Here is a 17,194-nt window from a genome sequence, read left to right as displayed (position 1 = left end):
AGCAGAGCAGCCACCAAATAACCAGAAAGTCACTCTCACAGGTGCAGGAGACTCCAGCACACCGCACACTTCCCCCGCTTTACTCTCATTGGCTCAGCCTACCCGAGCCCATTTCCCGCCCCCGGCCCGCCTCCAGGCCGCCTGGGGCATGCGGAGAGCTCTGCGCACGCGCCGAGGGGCGGGGCTCGTCCCATAGGGGCGGGGCGAGGGCCCAGGGAGCCCGACCGGGGCGCGTCGTTGCGCGGCAGTTGCGTCCCACCGCGCGCGCAGACCCCCGGGCGGGGGCGGGGCCGAGGCGGCCGCTGAGGCGGCTCCCTGTTCTGGTCCCGCCCCCTCCGCGCGCCCCGCCCCCTCCACCCGCCCCGCCCCCTCGGTGCGCTGCGCTCCGGCTCGCACCGCGCTCGTGTTCTCGCCGCTTGCGGCCTCTTGCTCCGCTTCCCCGGTAGCGGAGAGCGGGACTAGAGAGAGTCCTTCTGGTGGGCGGCGCGGGGCTGCGCGCGTCCGGCATCCCGGGGCCGCTCGGGCCGGCCGGCGAGGGAGCCCCTCGGCGGTCCATGCATCCGCCGCCGCCCGACGCCGGCGTCGCGATGGATTTCGGGCAGAACAGCCTGTTCGGCTACATGGAGGACCTGCAGGAACTCACCATCATCGAGAGGCCGGTCCGCCGGAGCCTCAAGGTGCGCGGGACCGAGAGACGCTCCCCTCAGGGCTGGCCGCCCGACCCGGCGGCGTCCGACTGCCCCTCGGCGCTCCAGCGCCAGTCGCCGTGTCACCGCAGTCGCTTCAGAGCTTCATTCCCTGCCGCAGCCGAGGGTCGGCCTGTCCCTGTCCCTGACCCCTGACTGGAACAATCCCTTACCCTGACTCCTGACTGAGGCTCGTCCTTTCCTCTGACTGGAGCTAGCTGGGTCCCTTGACTACCGCCAGCCCTGACTCCGAACTGAAATCAGCCCGTCGTCCCTGACTGGAATCAGCCGAGTCCCTCGACTTGGTCCCCCGACTGCGGCCAGCCCTGCGCCCCACCCCGCTCTGGCCTCCCCCACGAACGGCCAAGCCGCTGTTCTCGGGGCCAGCCTCCGCAGCCGGCTTCTCAGCCCGGGGTGCCGTCCCAGGTTCTGGTCGCTGGCCCATCCTCGGTTTCACACAGCCCTAGTTCCCATCTCTTGCCCGGACGTCTCAGGTCCCATCCTTTCACGGTCCTCCTCCCCCCACCTCTGCATAAGATCAAGCTTGGGTCTCCCTGTGCAGCATGGCCTCCCTTCTCCGCCCAAGGAGAGGCACCCTTCCCAGAGTCTCCCTAGTCCAGGGTTTCAAAGCCTCTCTCAACCTTTTCCTCCCATCCTGAGTCACCATGCATCCTTTTCCTTCTAGGACTGTAGGCGGGACCCTGCTCCCCAGTCCCCTTGAGGGGAGTCAACCTGTTTGTCCCTTTACCTCCACTCGTTCCCCATCCCCACAGAGTCATCTTTTCAGCTTTCTGAGGCTTCCACCCTCACCCTCACAGATGGCAGACCTAGTTTATAGGCTCCTTCTGGCCAGTCCCTCCTTGCCTTTCTAGAACCTTTGATTTCCTTTCAATTTGAGTTCATTCGGTTCCCAACAGGAGCTACAAAGCTTGTCCTTTCTGTCCTCTTCAACTCCCCTTTAAAGCATATCCTGGTATGGAAAATACTGTAGCGGCTTGGGGTATTGTGTTGGAAATTAAAAAAAATATGTGAATATATAGGTGTATATGTTCACATGTGGTATGTATGGCTATGAGGTTGATTCCATTAAGGCCCTATAGTCTATAAGTTAGAAGAATAAAGCTAGTCCCCCCTCTCATCACCCACCCGGAGATCTGTGTTTGATATGGTGTAGAAGAATCATCAGATCCTGGATTAGTTGTCATTGATATAATTGTGAAGCTTTTTTTTTTTTTTTTTTTTTTTTTTTTTACCGATAGGGTCCTCAAAGGTCTTTGGGAGCCAACAGTGACCAAATGTTTGTGTGCCTAATTTGCATTTTATACTTGACAGACACCAGAAGAAATAGAAAGATTGACTGTTGATGAAGACCTCAGTGATATTGACAGGGCTGTTTATCTGCTCAGGTATGTCTCGGGCTTTCTTTCAAATTGCTGCCCTTTGCCTGTTGGGCAAACATGAGCTGTTTCTGAAATGTCGTGTTTCAATTGCTGCTGGTGTTCAGACTGACTGTTCCCATTGAACAGAATACTTTTGCGTTCATCGCAGTAATGTGATGAATTACATTAGGTCTGGGCTGATGAATCTGAGAACTAGAATCAAATAACATATCTAATTTAAGGAACATTGCCTGGAGGAGGAACTGCAGAACAGCTAATGGTTTCAATTGAATCACATCCTTTTGAAATTACTTTCCAATTTTGCTCATGCACGAGTCAGTAAGGAGGGCTAAGATTTAAGGGTACCCAGTGATTAATTTTTAAGTTTATCGTAGAGAATGAATATTGCATGCAATACTACATAGAAAAAATTCAAAAACTGGATTTTTGCCCAGAATATAGTTTATATTAGTTTGGCAGTGTGAGTTTTATATTGCTTGCACATTTCTTTTTCTTTTTTTAATTAAATTGAGTCTCCTTTCTAAGTTTCAGACCATCTCATAGGCTTTACAGAATAGCTTAAGACAAATGGGTATGTTGGTCTATATATGCTTCTGATGATTCTACATTATATCAGTCACAAAGGTCTCCATTTGGGTGCTGGGCAAGGGGGGAAGCTGGTTTTACTCTCCTAACTTACAGACTACAGTACCTTGCTAGAATCAACTTTATATATAGCTCTGTATGAACACAGTAGTACAAATGTTTTGAATCATTTTAAAAGGTAAATATATTGACGAAAAGCCTTCAGAAATAGAAAAATTCCTAGGCATTTTATATTTATTTAAGAATTACTTTTACCTGTGTATGTATGTATATATATTTTTCTTTCGGTAAATTAGTCTTCACTATTGCTGTTTGGAATCGGATTTTGAAGACTGGTGTTACTTTCTCCAATGCCTGTCTCTTTTGCTTTGGTCTGCTTTACTAGCTTCAGTTGCTGTTTGTCTTCTTATTCTGTTCCTGATTATAGATCATATTTCCAGTCCCATGGTATTCATTGAGTGATTATATATAAAAATTCTTTAATATTCTTCCCCCTCTTCCTCAAATTCAGGGCCTCGTCTATGTTAAGCAAAGTGTTTACCGCCGACCTGTATCCTCAGCCTCTCTTCAGGACTTTCTTCATTATTCTTTATCTTCCTGGTGGCACCTTGAGTTTCTGTTCTTGCTGTGTATCAATGTACTTTCCATTTGGACCCTGTTGATCATGGTCTTCAATAACTATACCAAACAGAACCCAAACCAAACAGATATACCAACAGATAAACAAACAAAAACAAACAAGCAGGTAAAGCACAGTGAAGGTGAGCTTGGTGGGTAGACCTGCAGTCCCAAAGCTGATGCAGAAGAATTGCTGCAAGTTCAAAGACAGCCTGAGCTACATAGGGAATACCAGGGCAGCTAGTGCTTCATAGTGAGTCCTTTCCTTCGAGTTGGCTTTCACCATAAATCATCTTCTGCAAATGAACAGACAGTTGAAGAATATTGGGTACATTTCTCTTGATATGTAGCAGTTAATGATCAAAAACCAAGTCCTGCTATTCCTATGGCGTGCTTTGTTTTCTTGGGCTAAGGAACCCCTGGCTTAGTGTCAGGAAACGGAGAGTCTTGCTCTACTTAAGCTGACAGCAGACACCTCATTCTAGATGTCAGTGATAACCTATTTTTTTTTAAAGGTTTTTACTTTGCTTTTATTGTTGGTTAGAGACAACTAAGTTGTTTTTCTTTTATTCAGATATAGAACGTATGTTTCCCTTAGTTCTAGAACTTTACAAAGGCCAGGTTGCCCTCTACCCCCACCTCCTTTTCACAGAAGAGAGTTTAAAAAGAGATCACTCTCCTTTAGTTTCTTATGGTTTACCTACCTGTAAGGAGGCTTGCAAGGCCCTTGGAAAGGGGAACACTAGTTTGCTTGTGTGTGGGTTGTCCTGCTAAATTCTTCTTTTGTATCGCTGCCCTCTTACCACCTCCTGGGGGCAGGTGGAGTTTCTCTTCCTGGCGGGTTTCTAGAGGGATTATGGCAGGACTGCCTGAAGGATTCTTTCTTCTCCAGGATTTAGGGGAGGAGAATGGGTTGTCTCATAGATGTATCCAAACTGTCTCTGTTAAAGCTTTCCTTTTTTATCTACTCAGATAAAACTTTTTATCAAACTCAGATCACAGCATCTTCTTCCTGTTCTCTCTCTTCTGTGTGATTTTGGCATGTATTTTAGGCATGTACTCAAAAATATGTGAATAATTTTATTAGCGAAGAGTTTTGTTAGAGCAGAGTCTTAAGTCTAAGAGTCATTCTCTTAGAATGAGCTTTTTATTTTAAATAATTTATTCCTTTAAATTTTTTTTCTCAATATTCCAGATCCTAACAGGGACTTCTGTCTTTTCCTGTGTAGATGATTTTCAGGTTCAATTTGGAGTGCTTTACTTTTCTTAGTGTTGGACATATGTATTTTCTACTTTTGTGTGTTAGATTTTGGTTCTTTAGTTTTCTTACTGTATTAAAACTATTAGAATCCTTTAAAAATATTTATGTATCTAAATGTTTTTCCTGTATGTGTGTCTGTGCACCATGTGCAGTCAGTGGCTGAAGAAGGCATTGAATCCCTTAGAACTGAAGCCTCAGTCCTCTGGAAGAACAGCAAATACTCTTAACCACTGAGCCATCTTTTATCCCTCAATTCTTGGAATATTAGTAATACTACATTATAATTCAGCCAAATGTGTAAGCATCAGTAGGCAAAGCTTTACATTAATGGAGATTCTCATAGCACTTAAATTGAATCCAATATCCAATGACAAATGAATGTACTGTCTATTACTTTGGTCTGAAAGTATGACAGGTCAGTTACCATTGTCATTTTAGCAGAAAGTTTAGAACATTACGATGCTTGAAGATTTAACACAGATGACTATGAGTTTTGCATGAATATGATGCGGATAGACCCATCTGTGTCATTTAGCACCAAAGCAAAACAACTTTCTCAATAGTCACAGCTTGTGTCTTAGTCAAACTCAGATCACAACATCTTTTTCCTGTTCTCTCTCTTCTGTGTAATTTTGGCATGTATTTTAGGCATGTACTCAAAAATATGTGAATAATTTTATTAGAGAAGACTTTTATTAGAGCAGAGTCTTAAGTATGTGTACTGTATTTTCACTAAGTAAAATCTCACTCGTACATCTCCAGTTGTTAGCTAGATCATCCTAGACCCTTAAGGCATTTAAAATGCTTGGCAGGCGTGACTCCCTTGGCTGTGCATTCTGGTAATCCTGTTTGTTCCTCACTTTTTAAAATGGCTTTTACTGAGCTGTGTTTCACGTTTCATATGATTTCTTTTAAAGTGAACAGTTAGTATTTTTCATGTATTCACAGAACTAAAGCCACTGTCACTTTTAGAACATTTTTATCTTTCCATAAGGCCTGTAGCTACATCTTGCGTCTGAATCTTTCCAGCTTTGGGGAGCTACTTACTAATCTGCTGTCTGTCCCCATGGACCTGTTTCTCTGGCATTCTTTGAGATGGGATGGTACATGACTTGGCCTTTGCATTTCACTTCCTTTACTTAGAAAAATTATCCAAGGTTCATGGTAGATCATTGTCATTATATTTCATTTTATTGGTAAGTAGTGTTTTATTGCATGGGCTTATGATAGTTCCCTGCTATCTTCAGGACCCCTTACCGGATGCTAAAACTGCAGAGTACCGAGACCTGATAGTTAATGCATTTTTTCATTGTTACTAGGCATATAACATGCACTATGGCCGTAACTCTTGTAGTTTGAGATTAGACAGCAAGATAAGCTCAAATTTCATTTTATTTATTTACCATTTTACAGAACTTTCTTTTCTACCATATGTTTTAGCAGTTTCTGGTATACAGCTTTTCTCTTTTTCTTTTCTTTTTTTCTTTTCTTTGTCTTGTTGAGAAATTTACCTTCTCACTTAAAAGAAGTACTTCATGGCTTCTTTCTGGCATATCCAAATTGCCAGCACTACTAGCCATTACTAAGACACACACACACACACACACACACACACTGATGTATTGGAGGATATTACAAAAAGAGAAATCATATGATTCTTGGAGAAATGTCAGGCTATTTTCAATTTATGAATTTTTTACTTCTAGAATCTTCCACTTAATACCTTGATAGTAATTGAGGGTGAATATCAGAACACAGAAAGAACTATCTTGGGTAAGGAGAGACTATTGTATCACATGTTCTCTGGATCTGTTCATCAGTGGATGGACATTTGAGCTGTTTCTACTATATCCGTACCTTTTGGAGCAGTAGTGCTGATCTCTTACTGCCTCTTAGATCCATGTAGTCTCCATTCACTCTGCCTTTCCTCATCTCAGAGTATCCCTCTGTCAGCCCTGTCTAACACCTACCATCCCAGGATCTAGACTCAATCTTGTACCTAGTTTGTACCTTTCCTAATGCCGAAGCGTCTCTCATCTGACCTATAGTTTTAGTACCAGCGTCCCTCAAGAGACAAGTATTCCTTTATGGTCCCTAACCTGTGTGCATTGTCTTTAACAGGTTTCACACTTTTGAAAGACAGGTCATGTTGTGTTTTTCATTCTTTCTTGTTTGTGTTGTGATATGAATGCATACCTCTTGACACAATGAAAAATATTTAAGATGGCTAAAACCCCAGAGGAATTAAGCAACTTGTGATTTTTGTGAGTGCGAGTGTGAGTGTGTGTGCATGTGTGTGCATGCGCATGTGTGAAGGGCAGTAGAATCAGAGTACATACTATTCTATATTGATTACTTTTGCGTTTATAGGAAAGCTACTAAGGTTTTAGATCTCTTATGTTTTTCATTTGTAAAATGGAAATATCCATTTCCCAGAAACGTGAACCAGGGGAGCACCAAGCACTGAGGTGCCCAGTTAACTCTAACTTCCGTCTCTGTTTCTGCTCTCCCTGCTTCCCTGCCACTCAGAGCTCAGCATACACTTCAAAGCCTTGAGGAGGATAGTGCTATTGCTTTTTCCTTCTAATAATTTAATGAAGTATGAATAAAGTTATCAACTGCAGTTTGTGGTAGATTCCTGTTAGCTTCCTTTGCTGATAGTACTTACTCAGAAACCAGACTCCATGAAAGCACGTTCAACTGAGTGACAGATTGGCTTGCAGACTTATAGATATTTTTCCCATGATGCCCCGTCTTAGCACTGCACTTTTGATAGTTTGCACTGAATGTGTTCGTTAGATAGAGCACCTAACCATCTTTTTATGTTGTTTACTATTAAAGTCTCTAGAAGGTATTTTCCACTTGGTGCTGTGAGTTTTCAAACATTTTGTACTCTGACTTGAACCAAGGAGGTTTAAGGACAATGAACACAGGGCAGTAAATTAGGTTCCCACTGAGAACTCCACCTCACTCTGCTCAAGACCCCAGTGGTAGTAGCTAGGGGCAGCACCAGTGATTCACTTTCTGTTACCTAGTTTTGGATATTGATTTTACACAATTCCTGTTCTTTGTATCTGAAAGTAAATATTTGTATGGAAAACGCCACTGCATGCCTGTGCTTTAAAGAGTGTCCATTCCCTCACATGGCTCTGATTTTCATGATTGTTGTGCTTTCCAGTTCTGAGACCTGCTTTTTAGTGCTGTTTTTGTGACCCATGGCCCCAGGTTGAAGTCCTACAGTGTAGTTTGTTCTTTCTACCCTTTAAATACTTAAGGTAAAATTAATGAATTTGGGGATCTAGTTTAAAGAGGTGTGTGGATGTGTGTGTGCGCGTGCGTGCGCGTGTGCACGTGTGCATGTGTGCTCACATGTGTATGTGTGTTTCTCTAAAGCAAGCTTTGACTATACACAGAAATGTTCACAGATCATAAATATATAGCTTGTTGAATTTTCATAAGTGAACACAGCTAAGGAGCTAGCATCCATATTAAGAAAGAGAACATTATTTATTGAGTTAGCCGGTAGCCACCCACGGACTCATTCCATTCTCTACATCCTCTTGAAGAGGGTAGTTGTTCCCCTGACATTGGAGATGAGTTTGTCTGACTTAGAATTTTATGTAACAGTCACCACAGTCAGCCAGTCAGAGTCAGTCTCCCCTCCTCCTCCTCCTCCCCCTCCTCCTCCTCCTCCTCCTCCTCCTCCTCCTCCTCCTCCTCCTCCTTCTCTCTCTCTCTCTCTCTCTCTCTCTCTCTCTCTCTCTCTCTCTCTTTCTCTCGTGTGTGTGTGTGTTTACCTAGTCTCCTTTGCTCAGGATTATAGAGAACTTTATTCATATTGATTTAAGAAGCAATAGATAGTTTGTAGTCATCTGGTTTTATTGCTGTATGGTATTCTTGTAAGAGAGATGACAGCTTCTGATGCCTGTGGCGCATGTTTACCTGGCTTCTAGTTTGTGTTTTTATGCAGAATGCTGCTATAAGCATTATATACAAGTATGTTAGTGGATAGATGTATTTCTTTGTTATCTTTTCTAGAAATATAGAATTAATCGGTTGTAGCATACTCCAATGTCTAGCTTGAAAGAGCTGTCTAATGGTTTCTGAAATGCTGTTATCAGTCTTTATTTCTGTCAGCAGTCTATAAGCGTTCCTGTCAGCATATCTTTAGGGAACAAAAGTGACAGCACAGCAGCAATGACCTGTTAACAGCTTTGTATGTTTCTGTCCTTTGTCCTGAGTTTCTCATGTCTGGTAGCTTCTCTTCTTTTCCTTCAGGAGAGTTTCTATATGCTTTTACACCTGGTGTCTGTTCTGCCTAGGCTGTGCTTAGAAGGGTTTCCATCTCCTTTCCTTGTCTTCTGTTCTGAGAACAACCACAGGAGGTGTCTGCTTTCTTTTTCTCTACATACTGAAGCTTTAGGTTATAGGACATGGAATGTTTTGTGTATTTCTTTCAGAAAGAGAAGCAAAGTGGGTGTTGGAGTTTTTTTTTTTTTTTTGGAAAGTTCCACTCCAGGTCCCTATACTTTTAATGGTTTCAAGAGGTTCTATTTTTTTAAAATTGTTGAGGTTACATTCCCTGTGAAATTGATGTCCGACTCATTTACCCTTTTACATAGAAGTTTCAGGACTGCGTATTCATTGTTTGGTTAGGATCGTTGTTTTCTGTATTAAGAGAGTTATAGATGGAGCTGCTTGTCTTCCACCATTGCTAAGGGCAAATGACTTTAGTTTTGGCAAACTGAATTCCCTGTCTTGGAAAAGTTCTAGGTCTCTGACTATAAGAGACTTGAAGACAAGCTTTCATCCCCCCTTTCCTTGTCTTCTGTGTTGAGGACAACCACAGGAGGCGTCTGCTTTCTTTCTTCCTTTATACTGAGCTTCAGGAAGTGCTCTCTGAATCAGAAAACAGAGCAGTCTCATGGTATCTGTCTGAAAAGCTTAAAAATAAAAACTGGACTATTTTTGTCATTGTAGAAGTGACCCATATAATGCCATTGGGAAGGCCTGGCATTTGGTAGCACGATGCCACTGTGAGTGAGCTGGGTGAGCTTGCATCTTGTAACTGCAGCTATGTAACTGCTCATTAAAACACTCAAAATTTCTATAATGAAACATCATAGAGTTATTTAAAAGAAATGATTATATACATCTGAATACAGTATAGACCAAGTCATGTAATTATAATGTAGCTATACTAGACATATATAAGTTTTACATACATGTATATATTTTCACTCCATACATAACTTTCGGATATAGGTAAGGATTGAAATTTATCCTAACCTATTGGGTTTCCAGTAAACATTTGAAGTTGTGTTCCTTAGCTTGAAGCCCTAAGTTGAAATTAACAGTGGTTCCTTAGTGTTTACATCAAGAATTAGTAATTTCTATAACAAGTGATAAAAACCATACTTGTCAGATTGGGGCTGAATGAAGGTAGTGAAAGCACTGAACACGCTCTAGTAATCATTTAAATCTGTGCAGCTTTGACATGGCCATTTAAGTTAGTACAGGATCTTTCATGGCCCATGTTGGCCATCAGAAGTAGGAGTCGGAGAAAACGCCCAGGCTCAGGTTCTCATAGTCTCTCTTTCTGCCTTATTCTCCTGGTGTATGATAATTACATCAGAATTGTTGAATATCTTATGTATGCCCTTCTTGATCACGTGCCTCATGGTGTAATCTTCCCTCCAATCAGAGATGTTAATAAGGGAAACACATTATAGTGTAGCTAGTAGTCACTTCATAATGAATCTTATGGCTTCAAATTGAAACATACCAAATATTTATCAAGCATTTACATAGCAGGCTTCTCTTAAGAAATGAATAGGGGTGTACTAACAGATACCTGTGTTCAAGGAAGTCACTGTTTAGGAAGCAAATGAGTTTTACAGGTTTTTAATGGCGTAGTAGTCATCCTGGCTTCACAGGTATTTTTATCATTGCATCAGTCATTTGTGGAGACTGAGGCTCACTCACTCACTCAACTGTGATAGAACTGTGTCCCTTCTCTGAGCCCAAGCCCAGTCTAATTCTCAGATCAGAACACACCTAAGTTGTAGGACAGGAGAAAGGATTCAAGGAAATGTGTGTAGGTGGCACTGGCTTGATATTGTGTGTTCCGCAAACAGTGATTTTTTTTTAACGTTCCTTTTAAATCATCTGTTGTCAGGGCACAACATACTTCTTTTACTTTTGATGTAGAGGAAAATTTCCATGCAGAAATGTTATGTAGTGAGACTTTTCTCTCTGGATCTCTAAGTTGCACTATCCAACCCCTCCTACAATTTGGTGAATATTACTGTATTGGGCTACACCTCACATAAGTTAAACACACAGTTTGTGAGTTTGAAAAGTAGATCCCTTCTATGACCAGCATTTCAGTCCACATACAGACCATGTGCACTGGTGTCCTTTTTCATTTAATCCCTTCCCTGACCCTAGGCAACCACAGCTGGCTTTTATGACCGTTGACAGCTTTCCTTGTTCTAGAATGTACACACGTGTTTTTGTAACTCTTGGATAAGTACTTTAGAATGGAATGCAACGAGTCATCAGCAAGTATCTTTTTTCAATTTTATAGCTTTATTGAGATATAATTGACATCTAGTAAGCTCTATGTATTTAAACAGAGAAATCTGGTGAGTATTTACTTTTGTAGTTACATGTGAAACTATTAGGATCAGGTAATAAACATTTTAGCTACCCACAAAAGCTACCTTTACCCCCTCCCCTTGTCATCCATTTTACCTGTTTCCCAGCACTTCCTCCACTCAGGATAATTGTGGATCTGGTTTCTATTACTATAGGTTGGTTTTCAATTTAAGGGATTTTATGGACATGAATAAGTGATGATTATGTTCTTTTTTGTACAGCTTCATTCATTCAGTATAATTATATTGAAGTTCATGTATGATTATCCCTCTTTACAGATGCGAGGCATTTTATCTATTCATCAGTTGATGAACATTTGGGTAGTTTTGGGTAGTTTGGGAAATTTGTGTAGTTTTTGAGTATTGAAAATTAAGTGACTTAATATTAATTTGCAGATCTTTGTATGAACTGAGCATGGTAGCACATGCTGTGATCCTACAATGTAGGAGGTAAAAATAGGAGGTTAGGAGTTCAAAGACAGCCTCAACCACGTAGTGAATTTGAGGGTTAGGTTGAGATACATGAAACCCTGTTTCAAGTGTGTGTGTGTGTGTGTGTGTGTGTGTGTGTGTATTGTGTGCGTTCCTTGCTTACTATTAAACATCTAGACGTATGTGGTGTGATGTTGTGTGGTGTCACATGCCTTTAATCCCAGCATTTGGGAGGCAGAGACAGGTTGATCTCTGTGAGTTAGAGGATAGCCTGGTCTATAAAGCAAGTTCTAGAAGTGGACTGACCAGGTTGTATGCGGGATCTACGTTTATACTTTTATGAAATAGCCAAATGCTCTGGAGTGATGATTCTATTTTATGTATGTCAGTCTGTATGAACAGTCTGTTTCATTTTAGGCCATGCTAGTGTGTGTGTAATGATATTTCATAATAGTCATAGTTTGGATTTCCCAATGGCCAGTGGAGGTCATGTTTGTTTGTGAAGCAGCCATAAGCAGTCTTTTTTTGGTGATGCATCTGTTTGAATCTTTGCTCATTGTTGGATATCTTTTCCAAATACTTTCTTCCAGCTGGTGGCTTGCCTTTTCATTTTTTTTAAGTATATCTTTTGAAAAGTAAAACTTTTTAATTTTGTTAAGACATGATTAATTGATGTTTTTTTCTTTATAGTTAGTACTTTCTATGTCTTATTTGTAGGGAATCTTTGCCTAACAGGTCGCCAAGATTTTTTTCCTTTTGAAGAAGTTTTAAGAGTTTGCTTTTGCATTTTAGATCTATGCTCCATTTTCAGTTAAAGTTTATAAATGCTATAAGTAAAGATAGATCTTAATGTTTCTTCAATATGTCTGAAGTAAGGGCCAGTTTGCTATTGTAAAATCAGATATTTGGCTTCTGTTTCTGTCACCTAAGCTCTTCAGTTGCTGTGTCTCCTGGTTCTCCTCCTGGTGTTCAAGAGATGGGCTGAGCCTAAGAGAACCTGTCTTTTTGATTCTAAGATGAGGAGACTGGGTAGCAGTTTCACATTTCAACCACTAGGTGGTGCCAGTAGAGACAATTGTTGGGTGAAATGTCAAGATGGACAGCCTCAGGGCCAAAGTGGATAGGAAAAGCCTCAACCCTACACAAAGAACTTTAGGCATCTGAGGAAAGCTGGGAGCAGCAGAGGTGGTCTTCCCCAGGGAAGAGCACGACAATGGGTTGTCCACTGCCAAACTGTCAACCCTGAAAAGACATAGAAATGACATGGTATGGACCGAGCAGGTTATGTTTAGGAATACATATACAATGTGTGCAGGGACAGTTAGTGAAAAAAAGAGACCATGAATTTTAAGGAGAATGGGAAGAGGCATAGGGAGGGTTTGGAGGGAGGAAAGAGGAGAAATGTTTTTATTATAATTTCAAAAATAAAATAAAAAGGTCATGTTTAAAGTAGTTATTCATGACTGAGAAAATGGCTGTGCTTCATTATGAATTGGATCATGGAATATAATCAAACCACAGATATCTCATTTTGCTAACATAGAAAAATTGGGTTTGAATTTTTAAATTTTAAATTCTTTCTAAAGAGTTTTACAAATTGTAGATACATGTTTAGCAATATTTGGGGTAGAGTGAGTTCTGGGTAGCATACAGATGTTTATATATTTAAGTATAAAAATGAGTCTGAGGAGTGAAAACCATCACAGAACTTCTCAACTTCTTTGGGATTTTTATTTTATGGTATTGAAATTTTCCCTGCCTGTATGTCTGTGAACCATGTGCATGCCTGGTATCCTTGGAGGTCAGAAGAGGGCATATGATGTCTTGGAACTGGAGTTACAGATGGTTATGAGCTGCTGTGTGAGTGCTAGGAATTGAACGTAGGTCCTCTGAAAGAACAGGCAATACATATAGCCCCTCCCTCTCAGCCCATCACTGAAATTCTTCTGTAATGTGTTATGAACTGGATTTGCTTTAAAGTAACATCCTAAGATCTTAGATTACTGTTTATAAAGTATGTTTGCTTATTACAGATGTCTGTTGCTGTGATGAAACACCATGACCAAAAGTAACCTGAGGAGGAAAGAGTTGTGTTAGATGTTTCTGGATTAATGCTTTGTTGAGGACCTTCCTCTGTTCTCTACATCCATATATGTGTAAGAACGTGCGCAGGCATGTGGCGGCCAGAGGTTGATGGTATCTTTCTTAATTGTTTTCCATCTTAGTTTTTGAGACAGAGTCTCTCACTAAACGCAGAGCTTGTAGATTTGTCTGGACTGGCTTGCCAGAGAATGAGCCCCATGCTCTCGTATACCCACCTCCCCAGACATGTGCTGCAGTCCCAGCCCCTAGAACTTTCATCCATGGAAATGAGAGGCCATGGCCTATAGTTTTCCCTTCTTGTGATCTTTGGCTACTTGTAACAGTCGGAAAGTATATTGAGAAGGGACTTCCTATTTCTGGATGCAGTTTTATAGAGATGGTGCTCTTGCCTCAAATATTAGGTAGATTTTATAAATTAAGCCACTTAGTGGTGAAATTTGTTTTGAGAGTTCTTTTTTTAGTAAAACCTGTGGCCTTCTCTAATAGATATAGGACTATATGTAGTATCTGTTTCTTCTTCAGTGAATTTTGGTAGTCTGTTAAGTTCTTACTGTACTTTGTATAAGTTATGAAAATTGAGTTATGCTATGCTGGTGTTCTGTATTGCCTTCTCAGTGTTTGTGACAGGTAGTGCAGTCCCTATGATTTCTGAGATTGGTGCTTTGTATTTTCTTGCTTTTTCCTTAACTGACCCAGAAGAGACTACTTGAGCTTTAAGTAGACAGACACAAAGTTTTAAAAACTGTCAATCAAGTGGTTCTCTGACCCATCCCTGATACCTTTTGGCCATTTAAAAAAAAAATCAAAGGGCTGGAGAGTTGGCTAAGTGGCTAAAAGCACGTACTGTTTTGGCATTGAACCCAAGTTTGCTTCCTAACACCCACTTAGTGGCTCATAGTTGTCTGTAACTCCAGTTCCTGGGGATTCAAGGCCCTCTTTTGGCACTGCACACATGTGGTACACATGCACACACGCAGGGAAAACATATACAAAGAATAAAATTTAAAAATCTTTGAAAAACCATCAAAAGAGGCTTACAATAATGTCTGTATGAAACTGACATTTTAAAAGTTAGCCTATGTTGATTTTTACCAAATAAAAGCTTTCTGTACATGGCTAGAATGTACTTTGATATTTCCCTATTACTTTTTCTTATCCTGCCCCCTTTGTCAGTGTATATCTCTAATAATTTCACTCTTACTTTCAGGTTTCCCCATCTCCTAGATTCCACACATGAGAGAAAACATGCAGTGCCTGTCTTTGTGGAACTGCTTTAGTTCACTAAGATGATGATTTCTAGTTCCTTCAATTTTCCTGCAAACGACATAATTTCATCTTTCTTTGTCTTTATGTATGTATGTATGTATGTATGTATGTATGTATGTATGTATGTATATACGTGCACACACATATATATCATACAAACATACGTACATATATGCCTATGTTTCATTTTCATTGCCCATTGATGGGCACCTAGGCTGAGTCTGTAACTTGGGGATTGTTAGCAGTGCATCCTTAAAGTTGGGTTTGCTGGTCTCCACAGCAGCTGACTTTGATTCTTTTGAGTATAGGCAGAGTAAAGGAAATTCAAATTCTTCACAGTACCTAACAACTCCCCAGCCTAAAGCCTAAAGTGAAGGCTTGGGTTCCTTTGTGTCTCATGAGCATTAGGGAGAAGGAGTCGTGGTTGCACACAGGTTTGCACACTTAGTTGACTCAAGATCTCTTCAAGTGTTATAATTGATTTGTTTGTCTTACGTTTCTCTCAACTCAGTGTCTCATTTACCAGCGTATCAGTCATATGGGCAGGCAGGAACTATTCTGTGTTACTGGACTCTCTGTGTGGCTCATACTGTTCACTCTGGACTTTAGCCGTCATTTCCATGACATCGTTTTCAAGTCTGGACTGTAGGTAGCTGCTCCTGACCTTTTCCCCTTGAACTTCAGGCCAAGGTGCTTCGTTGGAACTCTGGTATTGTACTTCCACACTGTGTCTCCTTTAGGTTATCTTGCTGTCCTTCCAATGTGAAATTGCGTTCATCACTTTTCAATCTAAATATGTTCACTTGTTATTGAAGCCGGACTACCCTTTTAAACCATTTCAGTTGCATGCTCTTCCTTTCCCATCAGTACTCTGAAGTGTCCAGCCACTAATTGCTGCCTGACAAAGTCTATTATTAGATTGTGCTGGAAGATTGAGAACAGTGCCTGGTACCCAGCAGTTCTGGATAAATACTTCCTACAAGATTGACCCCATCAGTCCACTTGTCTTCTGAAGGTTCAGTAATTGGGTCTCTTCCTTTTTCTGCAGGAGCTACTTATCACCCCTTTCTTCTGATACCAGGCCTCAGGTCTCTGTATTCCAAGTGTTGCTTGTCATTTTGTTTCCCCTTCTGAGCTTCTCTCTTAAATCATCTTGGTTCATCTATCCCTCCTGCTGTGCCATAACATATCAAAAAATATGTTTTAGAAGCAATTTGAAAGGATTTTCTTTCCTAAGTTTTTAGTTAATGGGGAAATCATCCCACTATTTAAAAAAACCTAACAGGGAATGAGCTTCCAGGAACCTTCAGACTTTGCATACCTTTATGCCTTTCAGCTCTACCTCTGCAGCTCAGGAATGAAAGCAGTCCTTCGTGACTTCCCATTTACTCTGCAAAACACTATAGAACTTTGATCTTCATTATTATACTTTTCTGCCTGTATGCACACCAATAGGAATACATTTCAAATTGTGATTGGCTAAATACAAGTGCATGTTTGTGTGTGTGATTATTAATACTATATATATATGTATATATACACACACACATATATATATATACACACACACATATATATGTATGTATAACAAAAATTTAACAGTACTGATTTTATGTCTATGTCTAATAAAACATCAATGCTAACACCAAAAATAATCTTAATATGGAATTACAAAGTGGAAAAAATTCAAAGTAAATTACATAAAAATAAAATTTAATGATATCTCAGGCGTGCTTGTATTTTATGTTAGTTCTGTTCCAGGGCAAGTAGAGATTTTGTCCTGCTGTTGAGTGCTGTGAGGCTTGCTGTGAAGTGGGAGGAGAGGGATGCTAATTCCAAGATGTATGTTTGAGAGTCAGAGAGCTGCTTCGTGCCTCTGTAAAGAGAGGAAGATAGAGAACCAGCTCAAGTTTAGGTAGCTGGAGTCATTCCACAGCTGGAAGCTGTTTAATGAAGCTGAGGATTGTGGCCCTTTATAGCAACACAGCCTCTGCCCCTGCAGACATAGCATTTGGATAGTAAAGGGCACATATCAGGGATCACAGGTAAAGTAATTTTTACTAGCATTGATGTTATCAAATAAGCCATCTGACAGTTCTTGTGGCAGTATCATCTTAGAGATTCCTGTATTCAGTAGCAATGAAGATCAGACTCAGGGCACTAGGCAAGTCCTTCCCCTTTAAG

The 17,194-nt window shown here is 41.0% G+C and overlaps 1 protein-coding gene across 2 annotated transcripts in view; it reads left to right on the top strand.

Annotated features, from left to right (window-relative positions):
• Positions 1–395: 395 nt before the first annotated feature.
• The window catches only part of Ppp4r4 (protein phosphatase 4 regulatory subunit 4), an 89,285-nt gene continuing 72,486 nt past the window's right edge, over positions 396–17,194 (top strand). The window contains exons 1-2 of one of the 2 annotated variants that reach the window (XM_028782047.1): positions 396–677; positions 2,019–2,092. In XM_028782047.1, the coding sequence (XP_028637880.1) occupies positions 555–677; positions 2,019–2,092 (197 nt within the window). In that variant the 5' untranslated portion in view covers positions 396–554. The remainder of the gene's footprint in view (positions 678–2,018; positions 2,093–17,194) is intronic. The other variant, XM_028782048.1, reaches the window with a different exon arrangement.

This window comes from Grammomys surdaster, unplaced genomic scaffold (assembly GCF_004785775.1).
Source record: "Grammomys surdaster isolate TR1022 unplaced genomic scaffold, NIH_TR_1.0 690, whole genome shotgun sequence".
Lineage (NCBI taxonomy): Eukaryota > Metazoa > Chordata > Mammalia > Rodentia > Muridae > Grammomys > Grammomys surdaster.
This window is presented reverse-complemented; position numbering and strand designations above follow the sequence as displayed.